General features: G+C 31.8%; 1 protein-coding gene across 2 annotated transcripts in view; it reads right to left on the reverse strand.

Moving 5' to 3' along the window:
• LOC125070732 overlaps positions 1-14272 on the reverse strand; it is a 526502-nt gene extending 512230 nt beyond the window's left edge. For both annotated transcript variants that reach the window (XM_047680677.1, XM_047680676.1), the window contains exon 1: positions 14109-14272. In XM_047680677.1, coding sequence (XP_047536633.1) covers positions 14109-14110 — 2 coding nt within the window. In that variant the 5' untranslated portion in view covers positions 14111-14272. The remainder of the gene's footprint in view (positions 1-14108) is intronic.
• Between the last annotated feature and the right edge of the window lie 357 nt (positions 14273-14629).

Consider the following 14629-nt stretch of genomic DNA (forward strand, 5'->3'; position numbering starts at 1 on the left):
TATGTTTATTTAATACAGTTTCTATGTACTACAAATGCACCTACAAAACCTAAGTATAATTTACCTCTTTAAATCTAAAGAGGTAAGTTATACTTAGTTTTTACATTACTCTCATCTATATATATTTATTATTTGTACTATTTGTTCCTCCTGACCGATTTCGTTCTCGGAGATAAGCAACTGCACAGGAGATCTTATTGTGTACAATTTTGTTCTCCAACACGAGTACTTTTGTTTAAATTTCAACAGGACCAACAGACTTCAGGAAGTTACAAGAATCAAAACAAAAAAAAAAAAAACAAAATATACTTTATTCAAGTAGGCGCTTTCCGAACGTAGATTCTACCGAGAAGAACCAGCAAGAAACTCAGTATTTCGGGCCAAAAATTTAATAATTTGAATAATATTTGGCACAAAGATAGATTACAGTCTGGAATAGAACATAGGTTACTATTTTTCTCGAAAAATATACCTAACACCTATACCACACCACACGCGGTCCAAGGCGCGTTCGGAAACTTTTTATGGCATATGTCCATATTTTTTATTTGATAATATTTAATACCAAAACGTAGTGACTTTTATAAAAAGCAAAATCGTTTAACACATTATTTATAAAGCTAATCAAACAAAGTCCGGGTACACGAACACGTACTACATAAAAGTATTTTTTACTTACAACTCCGTAAAAAAATATATTTAAAGAATATGTTCTTCGAATTCCATTATATATAAAGGGAGCGGAATGAGGGACCGATGATTGTACTGGAATAAAGTGCTCTCTCTAGGTGTTTCTCGTGTTTGATTTCGATCCAAACTTTTGTTACTTTTTTTTTTTTTTTGGTTCTCGTAAATGTGCTGTAAATCATATTATTATCCTGTAACTTCATCAAATCTCACTTATAAGAAATAATAACCATTCCCTACATTACACCAATGCGCCACCAACCTTGAGAGTAGAGGTAAAAAACCAAGTTACTTCTGAGTACTACAATTAATTTTCACGTTTAATAGAAATTCGAAAGATTATAAAATATTGCAACAATGTATGAGAATAAATATTTATAAGCTACATTTTTCTAGTGGACGAGCATTAACCTATATGAAAAAGCATGAACGCGTCTTTAATTAACGCTACGAAGTTGCAAAAGTAAGTCATTACGCTATTATAACCTGAATTAACACATCTTTGTAATTGATTGCTTAAAAAAAACATTGATTACTTCTATACTTCTATACTAATATCATAAATTCGTAAGTAATTCGGTCTGTCTATCTATTTAATTTGATGAAATTTGTTATGGAGTATGCTTGAACTCCAAGGAAGGATAGGCTTTTATGCCAAAAACACACCTGACGACCAAAACCTAAAACACTATCGCCGCCGCGAGCAACTAGTTCTACATAAATTAAATCGACTTTGTTCTTTAATAAATTCATCTAGAATTAATAGTGAGGTTCATTAACGTTTGAAATTGTAGTTCGATTATTCAAAAAAAAAAACAATACTTTGTTTTGTATCTGGCTGGAAACAACACGACCCTGAATTATGACTATATAACCTTTTTATATTGCATTAAAAATACTTGCAATGTCACTCAAAGCATTCCAATTGTACAATAGCTATTCTATTAAATTATTATTAATAGTAATTACATTTTATGAATTGTAAAAAAAATATGAACTACGTGCATATAATACGATAAATTACAATTGATCTGTAATAAAGATAAATATTTAACTACAGCAAACTTTTTCATAGGCCACTAAGGCCGAATTAACACAGATAAGAAAAAGCAAATCTAGAGCAAAGATTGCGGGTTCATACGGACAGGCACCTGATTTTGCATGTGCTTAACTTGTGTTTATAAATAATCTCGCGTGTAGTGTATCGTGAGAAAACCTGCCACATGTGTATCCACCATCTTGCACTGGAGCACCGATGAAATATTGATCCTAGTTTCTTCAATCACGTATAAAGAGGATGGATAGATATCAGGTATCGTATGTCCTCTGTGTCTTTGATAACATGTATGCATTTCAATTTGGTCGGTTGAGAGGTTAAAACGTGTAAGCATAACAAAGCAACACTGCTTTTGAGGTGCCTATACTAAACTAGTACATACCCGTAAATGTGGCATGCACTCTGATTTGGAAAAGATGTATGAAATGCCCTTCATATAATATGACAAATACACGTCAGCTTTAATTTATCAAACCTGACGTATTGAAAAAAAAGTTATAATTATATTTAGCAATTGATCTATTTATATATATATTAATATTTAGAATAACTCTCTAATAGTATTAAGTCGCATCTGTTTGCGTACGCTAAAAGCAATTAATTTGTTATTCAATTGCATTTTCATTACCTTCTAATTTATTTGAATTACTATATAAAATAAAATTTGTTTCTTTTATATACTAAAAAAAACTATATTTGTATTATAATTGACCTCTTATATCAATTAAAAAAATATTAATAGTCTTTAAATCATAAATAGCGAGTGTTAAAGAAAAACGCAAAAAATATTATCAGCTGTGGATTTCAATAAAATATTTTCTGAGTAATCTTTCAGTTTTACCAGCGACCTTTTAGTTGCCGACTTTTGGCTATCGTCTCCCTTCAAAGTTTGCCACCCTGTCCCTAGGTGCCATTCTCTGCCTATTTTCATGTTAATAATGATTGAATGATTAGTCATATCAATAACGTAACATCTAATTTAAGTTGTAGCGAAAGGATTCCTTAAATAAATTGTCGTAGTTTAAAAATCGTCGTAGGCGTTTTTTCTTATCTTGTCTCCTCTCAGAGTCTTCTTCAAAACAGCGTAACATCTCCAACTTAGTCCAGTAATTTTTACTCAACGAACTTCCTTGTCAACTACTACTCCAATTATTGGGTAAATAATACTGTCGGCAGGAACAATTTATTTTACAGTATTTTAAAGAAAGGGTTTTACTTAACGCTGCAAAATATTCCCTCAGCAAACTTCGAAGTGTCCTTAGAAAAACTTCAGCGGTGCATTTGTAAAACTTATTCAGGAATCCAGGCGAAAATGTTGCTGTTTTTTCAATGGAAATCTTCTAAAGTGGACGCTTCTTTTTTACAAAGTATGTTTAAAGAAATCTTAAAATTTTCTTTACAAAATCGAAATCATGTTATCTATAAAATCAATATTGCATATTTTTAATAATGCATCCACTGACGTTACTTCACATCAAAAATAATAGTGTAATATAATTATAAATTATTTTTTTAATAAAAATAAAAATAAAATATTATAGCATCCTTAACGAGTGCAAATACGAATGATTTTTTCTTTAAAAATAAGATATTTGGCACATCATTTTATAAAAGTATCTTCAACAAATATTTTTAACCGTCGTGTCATTGTAACCTACAGTGATGGGACTGTTTCCTTATTGAATGTCTCGGTTAGTTTTTTAGAGCACGACAAGTTATTTAAAAGTTTATGCACTTTTCGACCGCCGCTGTTAACGACATAGGCAACTATAACTGCTTAACGATCATTTTTTCTTCAACATAAATTTCTACGATAAAGATTATTTTAAATTTCGAAACCAGCTGACGAACATTTAGAATAAGTGAAGATAAAAGGCAGAAAATGTTATTTATATTCATTCAACGTCCCGCCATTGTGGGAGGTAAACCCTAGTCTTGAGATTCATGACCCAACAAATAACTTGGAAGTTTGAAAACTTCGGAGCAACACGAACGACCCGCATACTATGAAAAATTACCTAGGGAGAAGTTTTTGGACCCATTATTAGAAGGACCTAATAAAGAATTTTAGATATTATATAAACTCATATTCACCTATTGCTTGAAATTCGACCAAAATCATTGCTAAAAATTAGTGGAATATATAATGTAAGCATGATTCGATCATTTTTCACTTCACTTTTCACTCGTAAATAGTTAGGCATCTATTAGTTTAGACACCGATTTCCATATTTCAAACATAGAATAAGGGCGAACTTCCACACAAACATCCCCAATTACACCCTTACATTATTATACATTTAAAATAATCCTTAGAGCTCACCTCAGTTCCTTAATTTATCCACGTGCAAAATTTCATTCCGATAAATCCACAGGATTAAGCTTTAAGTTCCGCGTTAGTCAATAATTTCAAAAATTGTTTAAGTAAGTTTTTTATATTCAACTAAACACACAAAAACACAGTCTGCTGCTGTGTTAATATGTTTCCTAACGTTCTGATTAAGTGTTTTCGTCTGTACCGCCTTGGGATATTTAAATAATAATATACCTCATTGTTGGTGAGATCGTTTGTGTATTCAATCAGCTGGCTAGAATCTTATGAGCAGTAGAATATGAAGATGTTACAAATGAAGGAGCCGATGTCTTTTTTATCTATATATATACATATATATAAATAAAATTGAACGTTTGTATGTTCGTCCTCTATGTTTCTAAACAACTCATACGATACAAATGAAATTCTTTTACTAGATTACTCTTATACTAATATTTATACGACATTATTATTTCATAACCATTTAAATTTTTTTACTAAAAAAAAATATATATTATAAAACAAAAATGGCCTACCTAGGGTGTTTAATTTTTTGATTATTTAATCGAATTAAAACTATCAGGACTTCTAACATTCCCATTGCACTGCAAACCTAACCTATTTTTCTAACCAAATATTGCATCCATTTATATCCATTGTATAATAAGTCTGTCTCCCACACCGTGCAAACGAAACACAGCAATATATACAGCATCAGGAGTATGGATGTTTGGCATTCGAATAATTCACAAATGTGTACCACACATACACATAAAAGACTATACGGAGACTATGTTGGCCAGAATATACCAAAACAAAGATCAGATTGAAGATCTCAATAGGATTTAGTACACATATTTGTATTTCATTTTCTACTTGGTGCGTCTCTTCATCCGCGTTAAATTTAGATCGTACATGTCAGCTTCATACGCGTGATGATAATTGGCTACAATTTTGCCAAAACGATTTGTATTTGTGCTAACTGTTCTAAACTTTAAACGTTTTCTTATATTTAAGGGAATATTCACAAATTAATTGTCCAAGACCTATTATTTATTGCTAATGTTTAGTACAATAATGTATGTAAAATGCAAGCATTAAGTATAATTGTTTATGCACCGTTGCACGACGAGGAACTACAATGTTCTTAATCACTCCCGACTCCAGTTCTTGCTTCTATAACGGTCCAGTCTGCAACGTGATGCCATTTTGACGGTGGCAGTCCTTATTTGCTCTTTTGCCTTTAAGAGAGGGACTATGGATGGATAAAGAGTTCAAATTCCATAACTTTATAGTTAGCGCTTCCAGGGAATCAGCGTTTCTGACCATACAAAATCACCGACTTTATACAAAGAGAAAAAAAAACGAAGGCATTAAAGAGCATTTGAAAAAAAAAAAACGTATAAAGGAAAAACGACGTAAGGAATGCGGTATATACACTGGCTGGCTAGCTGGTGCTGGCAGAGAACGGGTGAAAATCGCTTGGCGCGAGACTGTGATTACCATAAGCAATAAGCGTGCAAATCGGGGCGGAACACTAGTAAACATTGATGATTGTATGTGACCTTGGTTACGATCCAAAACCATAAAGTCGTTTAGGTTACCGGCCTCCGACGTCACGATGGAAGTTGGAATGATTTATCATTGATTTAGGACATAATAGCCCTTATTATAAATGTAATAAGGATGATTAATGTTTAAATAAACCAGCGCCCACTTGAGCTATTGCATTATACGCTACAATGAATCTCTTCAGACCGGTTTCATCGTAGCTTGTAATAAGACAAGTAGAAGTTTATTCTAATAGCTGAGATCAACATTTCATTGATTGTCAATTAGAAATGATTAATATTTATAATTTAATGCTATATAATTAATACGTCACACTTAAATAGAATAATATAAGGTGTTATGTACGCATATTAAAGTTTTATGCGAATTCTTGATGTATATTTATTAATAACTATATTAAACCATATTTAGTTAAATATTAATTTTTTGCTTTAGCGAGATTAGCTCTTTAACCGTCCTTGCGGAAAGCTAAAATCTTTGTATAGCTTCCCACGCCCCGAACTATGAACTTTCAATATGGATTTTTATTTCCCGAATTCAGAACAAGATTATATATGTAATAATAATTTACTTGCATATAAATACCAACAGAATTTCAATAGATATTTAATTTGACAAAGCTTTATATTATTTTATTAAATTAACTACATCCGCAGAATTGCCGCGCAACTGATTCAGCTGTGTAAGGTGCTTCAAATATTTTATTAGTATTCAGCCGAGATCGCCCCGAGGTTAGAATGCGCGCATTTTAACCGATGATTGCGGGTTCAAACTTAGGCAAGACTGAATGTTTATGTGCTTAATTTGTATAGAATTCATCCAGTGCTTGGCGGTGAAAATTCCAATGAAATTCTGCCTTGTCTCCAACCCGCAATGGATCTGTGTGATAGAATTAGCTACAAACCTATTCCTCAAAGGGAAGGCTTATCACAGCAATGAGTCATTTACGGGCTACTAATACTATTTTAACATTACGTGTTAATTTTACATAATAGTAATATTAAATTACATTAATTTTCGTTCAATTGAACAAATAGAAATCACATTTTTTTGCAATAAAATTTTTGATGTCGACTCCATTTTTGTATAAAAACTTTATTTTATAAGTGCCAATAACCTATCGAGAAACAAACATACGTAGTTAAATATTATGTTAATAAAACATATACATATATTTCTTCTAAATAGATAGTTAACATAAATCACCTTTGAAATTTAGAAGTCTATTTATGTATTTATATTTTTTTTTTACAAAATTTATGCATTGTTATTTTAGTGATTTTTTTTTAATTGTAAGCGTTCAATACAATTTTCAACATCACAAGAAGGCTTAACAATATTCTATGGTTCAACATATTTATTAGACAATGGAGATCTATATTCATATATAAAAAGATCAATCGATTATAATATTGTAGATATAATATTAATTTTATTAAAAATTTCTTACCGTTTGGTCTGAAGCAACCCTTACAACAAAATGTTAGCTAGATTTGCTAGTGATAGCCAACATAGATGTATGAAGCATTAGATCTAGACAACATGATTAAAATCCTTTTGCCAAGAAGACTACGTGTCTTGCATTACGGTGTGGTGTGTTTTAATTATCCGCGTGTTGTCTGAGTGTACACTTCAATGCTGAGTACACACTCAACCTCGCAACGCGGTTTACGAAGCTTCAAGATTTTTTTTTCTGATTCTAAGGCCTTTCTTTAGAAATGTTTTTATTAAATGTGAATATTATATTCAAACTTTAATTGACGCTTTTCTACATATAAATTTTTTCCCAAAAAAAAATTATGAGTGAATACGAAAATAAAGGCAATATTTTTTCATTGCTGTTGCTGGCCAATAATAATATACAATGCTATTTTCAAATCGAAAAATACATAAGCATTTTACAATTCTGCTGGGAGACATTGTATCGAGGGTTCATATATTTGCATCACTAACAAACAAACAGACAGACACACACATATCGATATAACGACTGGTAACGACTACATCGACAACTGTGACGGCCACAGCGACAACAAGCCACGAAAGTAAATAATTTGTAAGGAAACAAAGTCTGCTTGTAATATCGACCGTCAAGGCGAACTAATAAAAATATATTTATATACTTAACTCCATATCTTTGAGTAAATATTTTGTAGTAAAGGTGTTCGTTGTCAAATGTCCGTGTTAGTGATTATTTTCGTACTGCGAAGTGTTCACTTTGAGTGTTGTGCATACAAAAGAATGCTATGCGGCCTCGCACAACTGAAGTTTTATTTGCGATCGATAGGTTCATATTTTGTTTCAATAATTGGTATCGAAAAAAAACGTAAGGATGAAATTTCATATAAAATGACAATATGGGACGTTTAGAGAAATTCTCATTGATTTAATTAACTGATTCTCTATTAAACAGATTTTCTTTGTGTATTTATTAAGAGAAATATAATAAATTTTCAAATTAAAATCTTCATTCCAAATCTTTAAATCCACAATGAGGCTCCAGACTCCATTAATATTAAATTATAAAAATAACAATGAAATAGAAAATAAACTAGCAAAATAACAGCAAAATTAAGTCCAGGAGAAGAAAATTGAAAACGTATACAAAACAGCAGACGGTAGAATTGAAATATTTTATTTTTCTCTGGAAAATAATAAAAAAAAAATTTATTTTTATTTTATACGATAGGTTTCCTAAGAATGCTTAACGAAACTTTTTATTATAACCAGTGTGAACGAAGTAAATTTGTTAAATAGGATCACCGTATATGTGTTACTAGTTGACGCCCGCGGCTTCGCCTACGTTTTAATGGGTGGTTATCAAGTGTGGTGTAAATATTAGCATATGCTACGTATATCCTTCGTTGCGGTTCAAGCTTGCTCCATACAAAATTGCACCAAATTCTATTCAGCGATTTGGCCCTAAAAGAGCAACAAACAGACAGAGTTACTTTTGCGTATATATAAGTAAAGATTAATCAAAACTCTAAAATACTTTTTTAAGTTACAATCACAAACTAACGACATAACATTATCATTTAAAAAAATGAATATGATGTTTATCAGTGTACACTAAGCACTATAAAAGAGAAGTAAATGTATAAGGGAAGTGTACATGCATTATGATTTAGTACTTTCTTTGTGAACGTTATTCAACGTTGTTCCGTTCATATCTGATTATTATAACTATAACTAATTATAACTTAACCCGTGCGAAGTCATGAAATTACGGTTCTATCACTTTTTTTTATGACGTAAGCGGACGAGCAAATGGGCCACCTGATGGTAAGTGGTCACCACCGCCCATAGACAATGGCATTGTAAGAAATATTAACCATTCCTTACATCACCAATGCGCCACCAACCCTGGGAACTAAGATGTTCCGTCCCTTATACCTACAGTTACACTGGCTCACTCACCCCTCAAACCGGAACACAACAATACTGAGTACTGGTGTTTGGCGGTAGTATATCTGATGAGTGGGTAGTACCTACCCAGACGGGCTAGCATAAAGCTCTACCACCAAGTGAAACATCATCACACGACATTTTATTTTAACCCTTTTACCTGTCCTTTTTATCAAATATGATTCATGCTTTTTCTTTTTGCTTTATAGTATAGGTGGACGGACAAATGGGCTACATGATGGTCACCACAGGCCAAAGACATTCGTACCGTAGGAAATAATAAACATTACTTAGGATCCAACCCTGGGAACTAAGATGTTACGTCCCTTGTGCCTACAGTTACACTGGCTCACTCACCCTTCAAATCGGAACACAGCTATACAAAGTATCGCTGTTTGCCGGTAGGATTTCTGAGTAGTTTAAATATTGTGTCCGATATTTAGGCGGGTAGTATGTTCCATATTTAAATATATTATTTTAAACTAGTATAATAAAAAGTTTAAGTCTTTTCACCGTAGAAAAAGTGTTCGCATTAAATTTTACTTTTAAAATATTTCTGTAAATACAAAGCAAGTCGTCGTACTTATAACACTAATAGATATCCATGATTTGCGATGAAAGCAAGTTTCCAATGTTTATTTATAATATATATACACATATAAGCAAAATACCACTGACTGACTCATCACGATCCCTACAAAACTATGGGTCAAATTAACTTGATATTTAGCATAGATACGCTTTTCGAAAAGAAGACGCTAATGAAAAAGATTTTTGGAAAATTTTAATCTGTTTGAAGAGAAATGGGAGGGGTAACTTTGTATGAATTTGATCCAAACGAACTCTGGCGGAGTCGAGATGGCCCAGTGAGTCGAGATGGCCCAGTGGTTAGAACGCGTGCATCTTAACCGATGATTTCGGGTTCAAACCCAGGCAGGCACCATTGAATTTTCATGTGCTTAATTTGTGTTAATAATCGATCTAGTGCTCGGCGATGAAGGAAAACATCGAGAGGAAACCTGCATGTGTCTAATTTCAACGCAATTCTGCCACATGTGTATTCCACCAACCCGCATTAGAGCAACGTGGTGGAATATGCTCCAAACCTTCTCCTCAAAGGGAGAGGAGGCCTTTAGCCCAGCCGTGGGAAATTTACAGGCTGCTAATGTGTGAACTCTGGTGGATAGCTAGTATACTATAAGACAGTATTTATGTTGCAGGAAAATCTTTGTCAAAATAAACTGCAGAAAATTTAGTCAATCGTCTTAATTTCATAATACGAATTTGAGATTTTAATTCAAATAAACAAACTTATTGAAATGTTAATGTCTTCTAATGCCACTTCGGATACTGACAAAGATTAGATCATACAAAGCGCGCGAACTATAACACCGTAGTCTCGCTAATTGCTGTCATTAAATGCGACATCAAAATAAATTACAATTGAACTAAAACTGACTCGCGATATTGAATAAAATTAAAACGATTGACAACATTCCATGCAATTATAATGTCACCGGTGAAATTATAATATCGCGGCTTTTACAATAACCCTGCGACACATATAAATTATTAATGAAAGAGCAATATCGGTTAAACAGTCATCGGCGTACAATGATGTTTAACGGTTTGTGTCGTACTTTTGGAATTTCTATTGTTTTACAAGTCGTGCGCCTGGTAGGATTTCATCCGTCAGAAACATCTGAGTTATTGAGAAACTTGATTTGTCTTCGCTCCCTTTAACCCTTTGGTCACGGCGCAAAGTTAGTTCCGCCTAAAATAAATACTAGACTGATAGACGACAGATATTTCACTTTTCTGAGGACGAAATTTAAAAACACCTTTATCTAAAAGCAAAGACTAAACACCACTACCTAAAATGAGATAAAACTCTGTATAATACCCACTTGTAACTCAAATCAAATCAAAATAAGAGTATTTTGATTTGAGTTATTTTACACTAATAAACATATACATAAATGACATTCAAGAAAGATTCATAAGAGGCGGCTTTATCTCTAAAACAGCGAGGTGTGCCGTGTGCACAGGCCCTAATAATGATGCAATGCAAACTCTTCTATATTTGGAACGAATATGATGTACGTCGATATGTTTTAATAAATGATATATTATAGTTATAATTAGTCGTTCGTCTACAGTGCTAATAAATAGATGCAATACAAAACTGATTTTTATTTAATACCTTAAATTACCTTCCTTCCTTAAGGTAGAGGAAAGAAACAGAGCTATAAGAGATATCTCCTGTCACAGTGCAACTATTATTAAGTAGATTTGAAAGACATTAATTATATCTATATATAGATAATATGTCTTGATATTAATATTCATATTACTGATATTTTAGTCACGATCATACCTTATTGAGTATTTTGAGTAAGATCGTGACCACGGCTGATACAAATGTCAAAACGTCATAAAAGGTGCGATGACGATAAAATCCGAGTAGCTTATATATTAATGTGAACAATATATGTACGTACATTGCAATTATATATATTGTACAATGAATGATTTTTATTGGGCTATATTGCTGATGCATGCGTGTAACTAGTTTGCTGATAAAAATAATGAAAACAAAAGAAAAACACATACAATTTTGGGGATTTTGGGTAAACGGAATGGTTCCTCCCAAAAAACGAGAATTTTCCGAGAGTAAGTTGATAAATGACGGAGTTCTGATGTAATAAATATAAAATACATACGAAATTAATAACACTTTCGTCCTCCTTCTTTTTTGAAATCGATTAATTAATAAAAATAGCAAGGGTATCGCCCTAAATTAGCGCGCAACATTTAAAAGTAAAGGCATATCGCATATTGCGTCAGGAAACCCTTTTGATTCAAACTGTTTAGTAATATTTTATTGCAGTTCTCCCCTTTTACCAATTTATCACTCAAGACCAAACTTGTCAAGTCATCGACTCGCTGAAGCGTGAACCGGATGGTAAAGCATAAAAATAGTCAATCTATTTACGATTTTACACAAAAGAATCATCCATTACAAAGACGTAATATTAAATAAACACACGCACTCCTATAAATTAAATAATCACGCTCATATATTTTATAGTCCATATCCAGTTTTTATGGTCTGTTGATGGAATATCAGATATATCAATCAAAACAAATTATGCTATAATTGACTGTGGATATTTATTTTTTTACAACTGTTCGTAAACTCGGTGGACTAACTTATCGGAAACATTGTACAGAAAGCCACCGAATTCTCTTGAGTGTTATATTTATTTTTTTAAGCTGCCTTACCTATAGACCAATATTTGGTATTGAAAAATGACTGACTTCCATATAAACGAATTAGTTAACCCTCGTAGGGAATGGTGGGCTTCAAAAGCGACTGTCTGTTTACACGTAAACAAATGCCTAAAAACCTATTTCCATAATTCAAACAATACAGAAAGAGCAAATTTCTATTACAAAGTGTTGGCACCAGACTTCACCTTTAGAAAGGGATTAATTTTCAGATACACTATACCTATTATGTTTTACTTAAAATAGAACGTAATCCATCGATTTTCATGTTTCGAACATTTAAAAAGGGCGAACTTCTATACAAATTTTCAACACCTGGGATGATGAATTTTTAAAGAAGCTTTAATGTTCGTATTTTTTCTCACTCACATCACATAACATCACAAATAACTAATTTTCATACAAAATTTCATTCCCTATTATTCTATTTAAGGATATGAATTTTGAAAAAGTCTTTATTGCTCATCTATTTTCATCATATGAATAATTTCATCCCATTACAACAGCTAAGCATTCTATGTCATGTCAAATAAGATTTTATAGACTAAGTTTGTTTTTATTAAGCATCGGTATAAGTACAGCCTATTAAATTAATAACAATATGTAATTGTTTGTCTGACGCTTCAAATACATACCACCCGTAACTTCTATATATGGTTATTGCCTTATGAATGAAGTCCTCGCTCGTTTTAGTACTTTGACCGAAGAAAACAGCGAGAAAAAAATAAAACAAGCGATAAAAATGTTGTTATCAACTGTTTTATAACAATCTCAATAAACTTGTTTTTGGTGTAAGTTTATTTGCGCCAACCATCAACTTCCTATTTAACGCTCTCAATACAATATTCGTATGCATATTGCAGAGACTTTTATGACTTTATTATTGTATGTACCAGGATTTTGTATATCATAGTTTCATTTTTTATTTATACTTTTACATGTAAAATTCGCGAAACATTTGAACGCGAAAAAAAAATCATTTACTACAAAAACACGCAGTACACACACCTCACGTAATCCTTTTAAAAACACCGAATCGAACTTGAATTGCAGGGAACTCCAGATGTGGAGATTTATCAACTCCGTGCCGATTAATTAATTTATTAATTACACAAAGTTAAATTCTATATAAGAAGTTAAAGATCTAATAAAATATTACACATTTTAACAAATGCGTTAATCGACAGATACGTGCATTTATTGTTTACGTTAAAGCATTTCAAGGTCAGTACTTGACAGACTGATTTCCTTTATGCGATCAAGTCGTGGATGTTACTGTGTTTATGCACAATTTTAATAGTTTTTTCAATGAAAAGCTTATTTATACGCATATAAAAATAACATCAAGCTTAAAGTGCAATAATTGTTTTCTTAATAATAATTGTATATATTTAAAATTATATCTGTAGTATAGGTTATATTACGGGTATATTTTTTTTTTCTTAATTAGTATGGTTGAATATTTATGAGTTCTGTCTATTTAGACTTTATATTATAAACGAAAATAACCTTATAAATATGATGTGATCACAATTCAATTGAAATGAAAATATATCGTCACACGAAATTGATTGACGTGATAATTGATCTGAATGAATTATAAAATAATTAATAAGATAATAATAAAAATATCCATGTGATAAAATTTCACAAAGAAAATATGAATGAAAATATTTTTAAAATAACCATGAATGAACACGACGTTTAACACCTCTTTGCACAAGAGATATATATACGATCTAAAAAAATAATATATATATAAATCTCAATATAACTTACATTTTGCTGACTTGCAAAGATGGCAAACCGGTTCTAAAACTATCCACAAAACACTCACAATTCACACTTGGGAATAAAAGAAGCACTCAACATCGTAATTATTTCACTCGCGTACACAATCGAGAGACACAGAACACACGTCCTACAACAACGGCGGATGCCGGGGCACTGAAGCTGAACTCTACAGAGCTATCTTAACGGCTAAAGGGTGAAGAGTATTTTCAACCCTTAAGAGAGTTTTCTGTGCTCGTATATAACACCTCAAATATCACACTCGGTATACAGAGTACATTTTCGTTAATTAAATAGACTTCGTAAGTAATAACGTTACAAATAACGCTGCAATAATCGTTACTAAAAATACTTAATTGTTAATATTGATAAATAATTGATATTAATCATAAATATTAAGTTATAATGTTTATATTAAAATTGTGACTAAAGTGTTATTCTGTTTAACATATATCGACATCGTGTAAAGTTTTTAAAATACGTTGAATAAACCTATATAATAATAAGTA

Source organism: Vanessa atalanta, chromosome 18, assembly GCF_905147765.1.
Source record: "Vanessa atalanta chromosome 18, ilVanAtal1.2, whole genome shotgun sequence".
In the NCBI taxonomy this organism is placed as follows: domain Eukaryota; kingdom Metazoa; phylum Arthropoda; class Insecta; order Lepidoptera; family Nymphalidae; genus Vanessa; species Vanessa atalanta.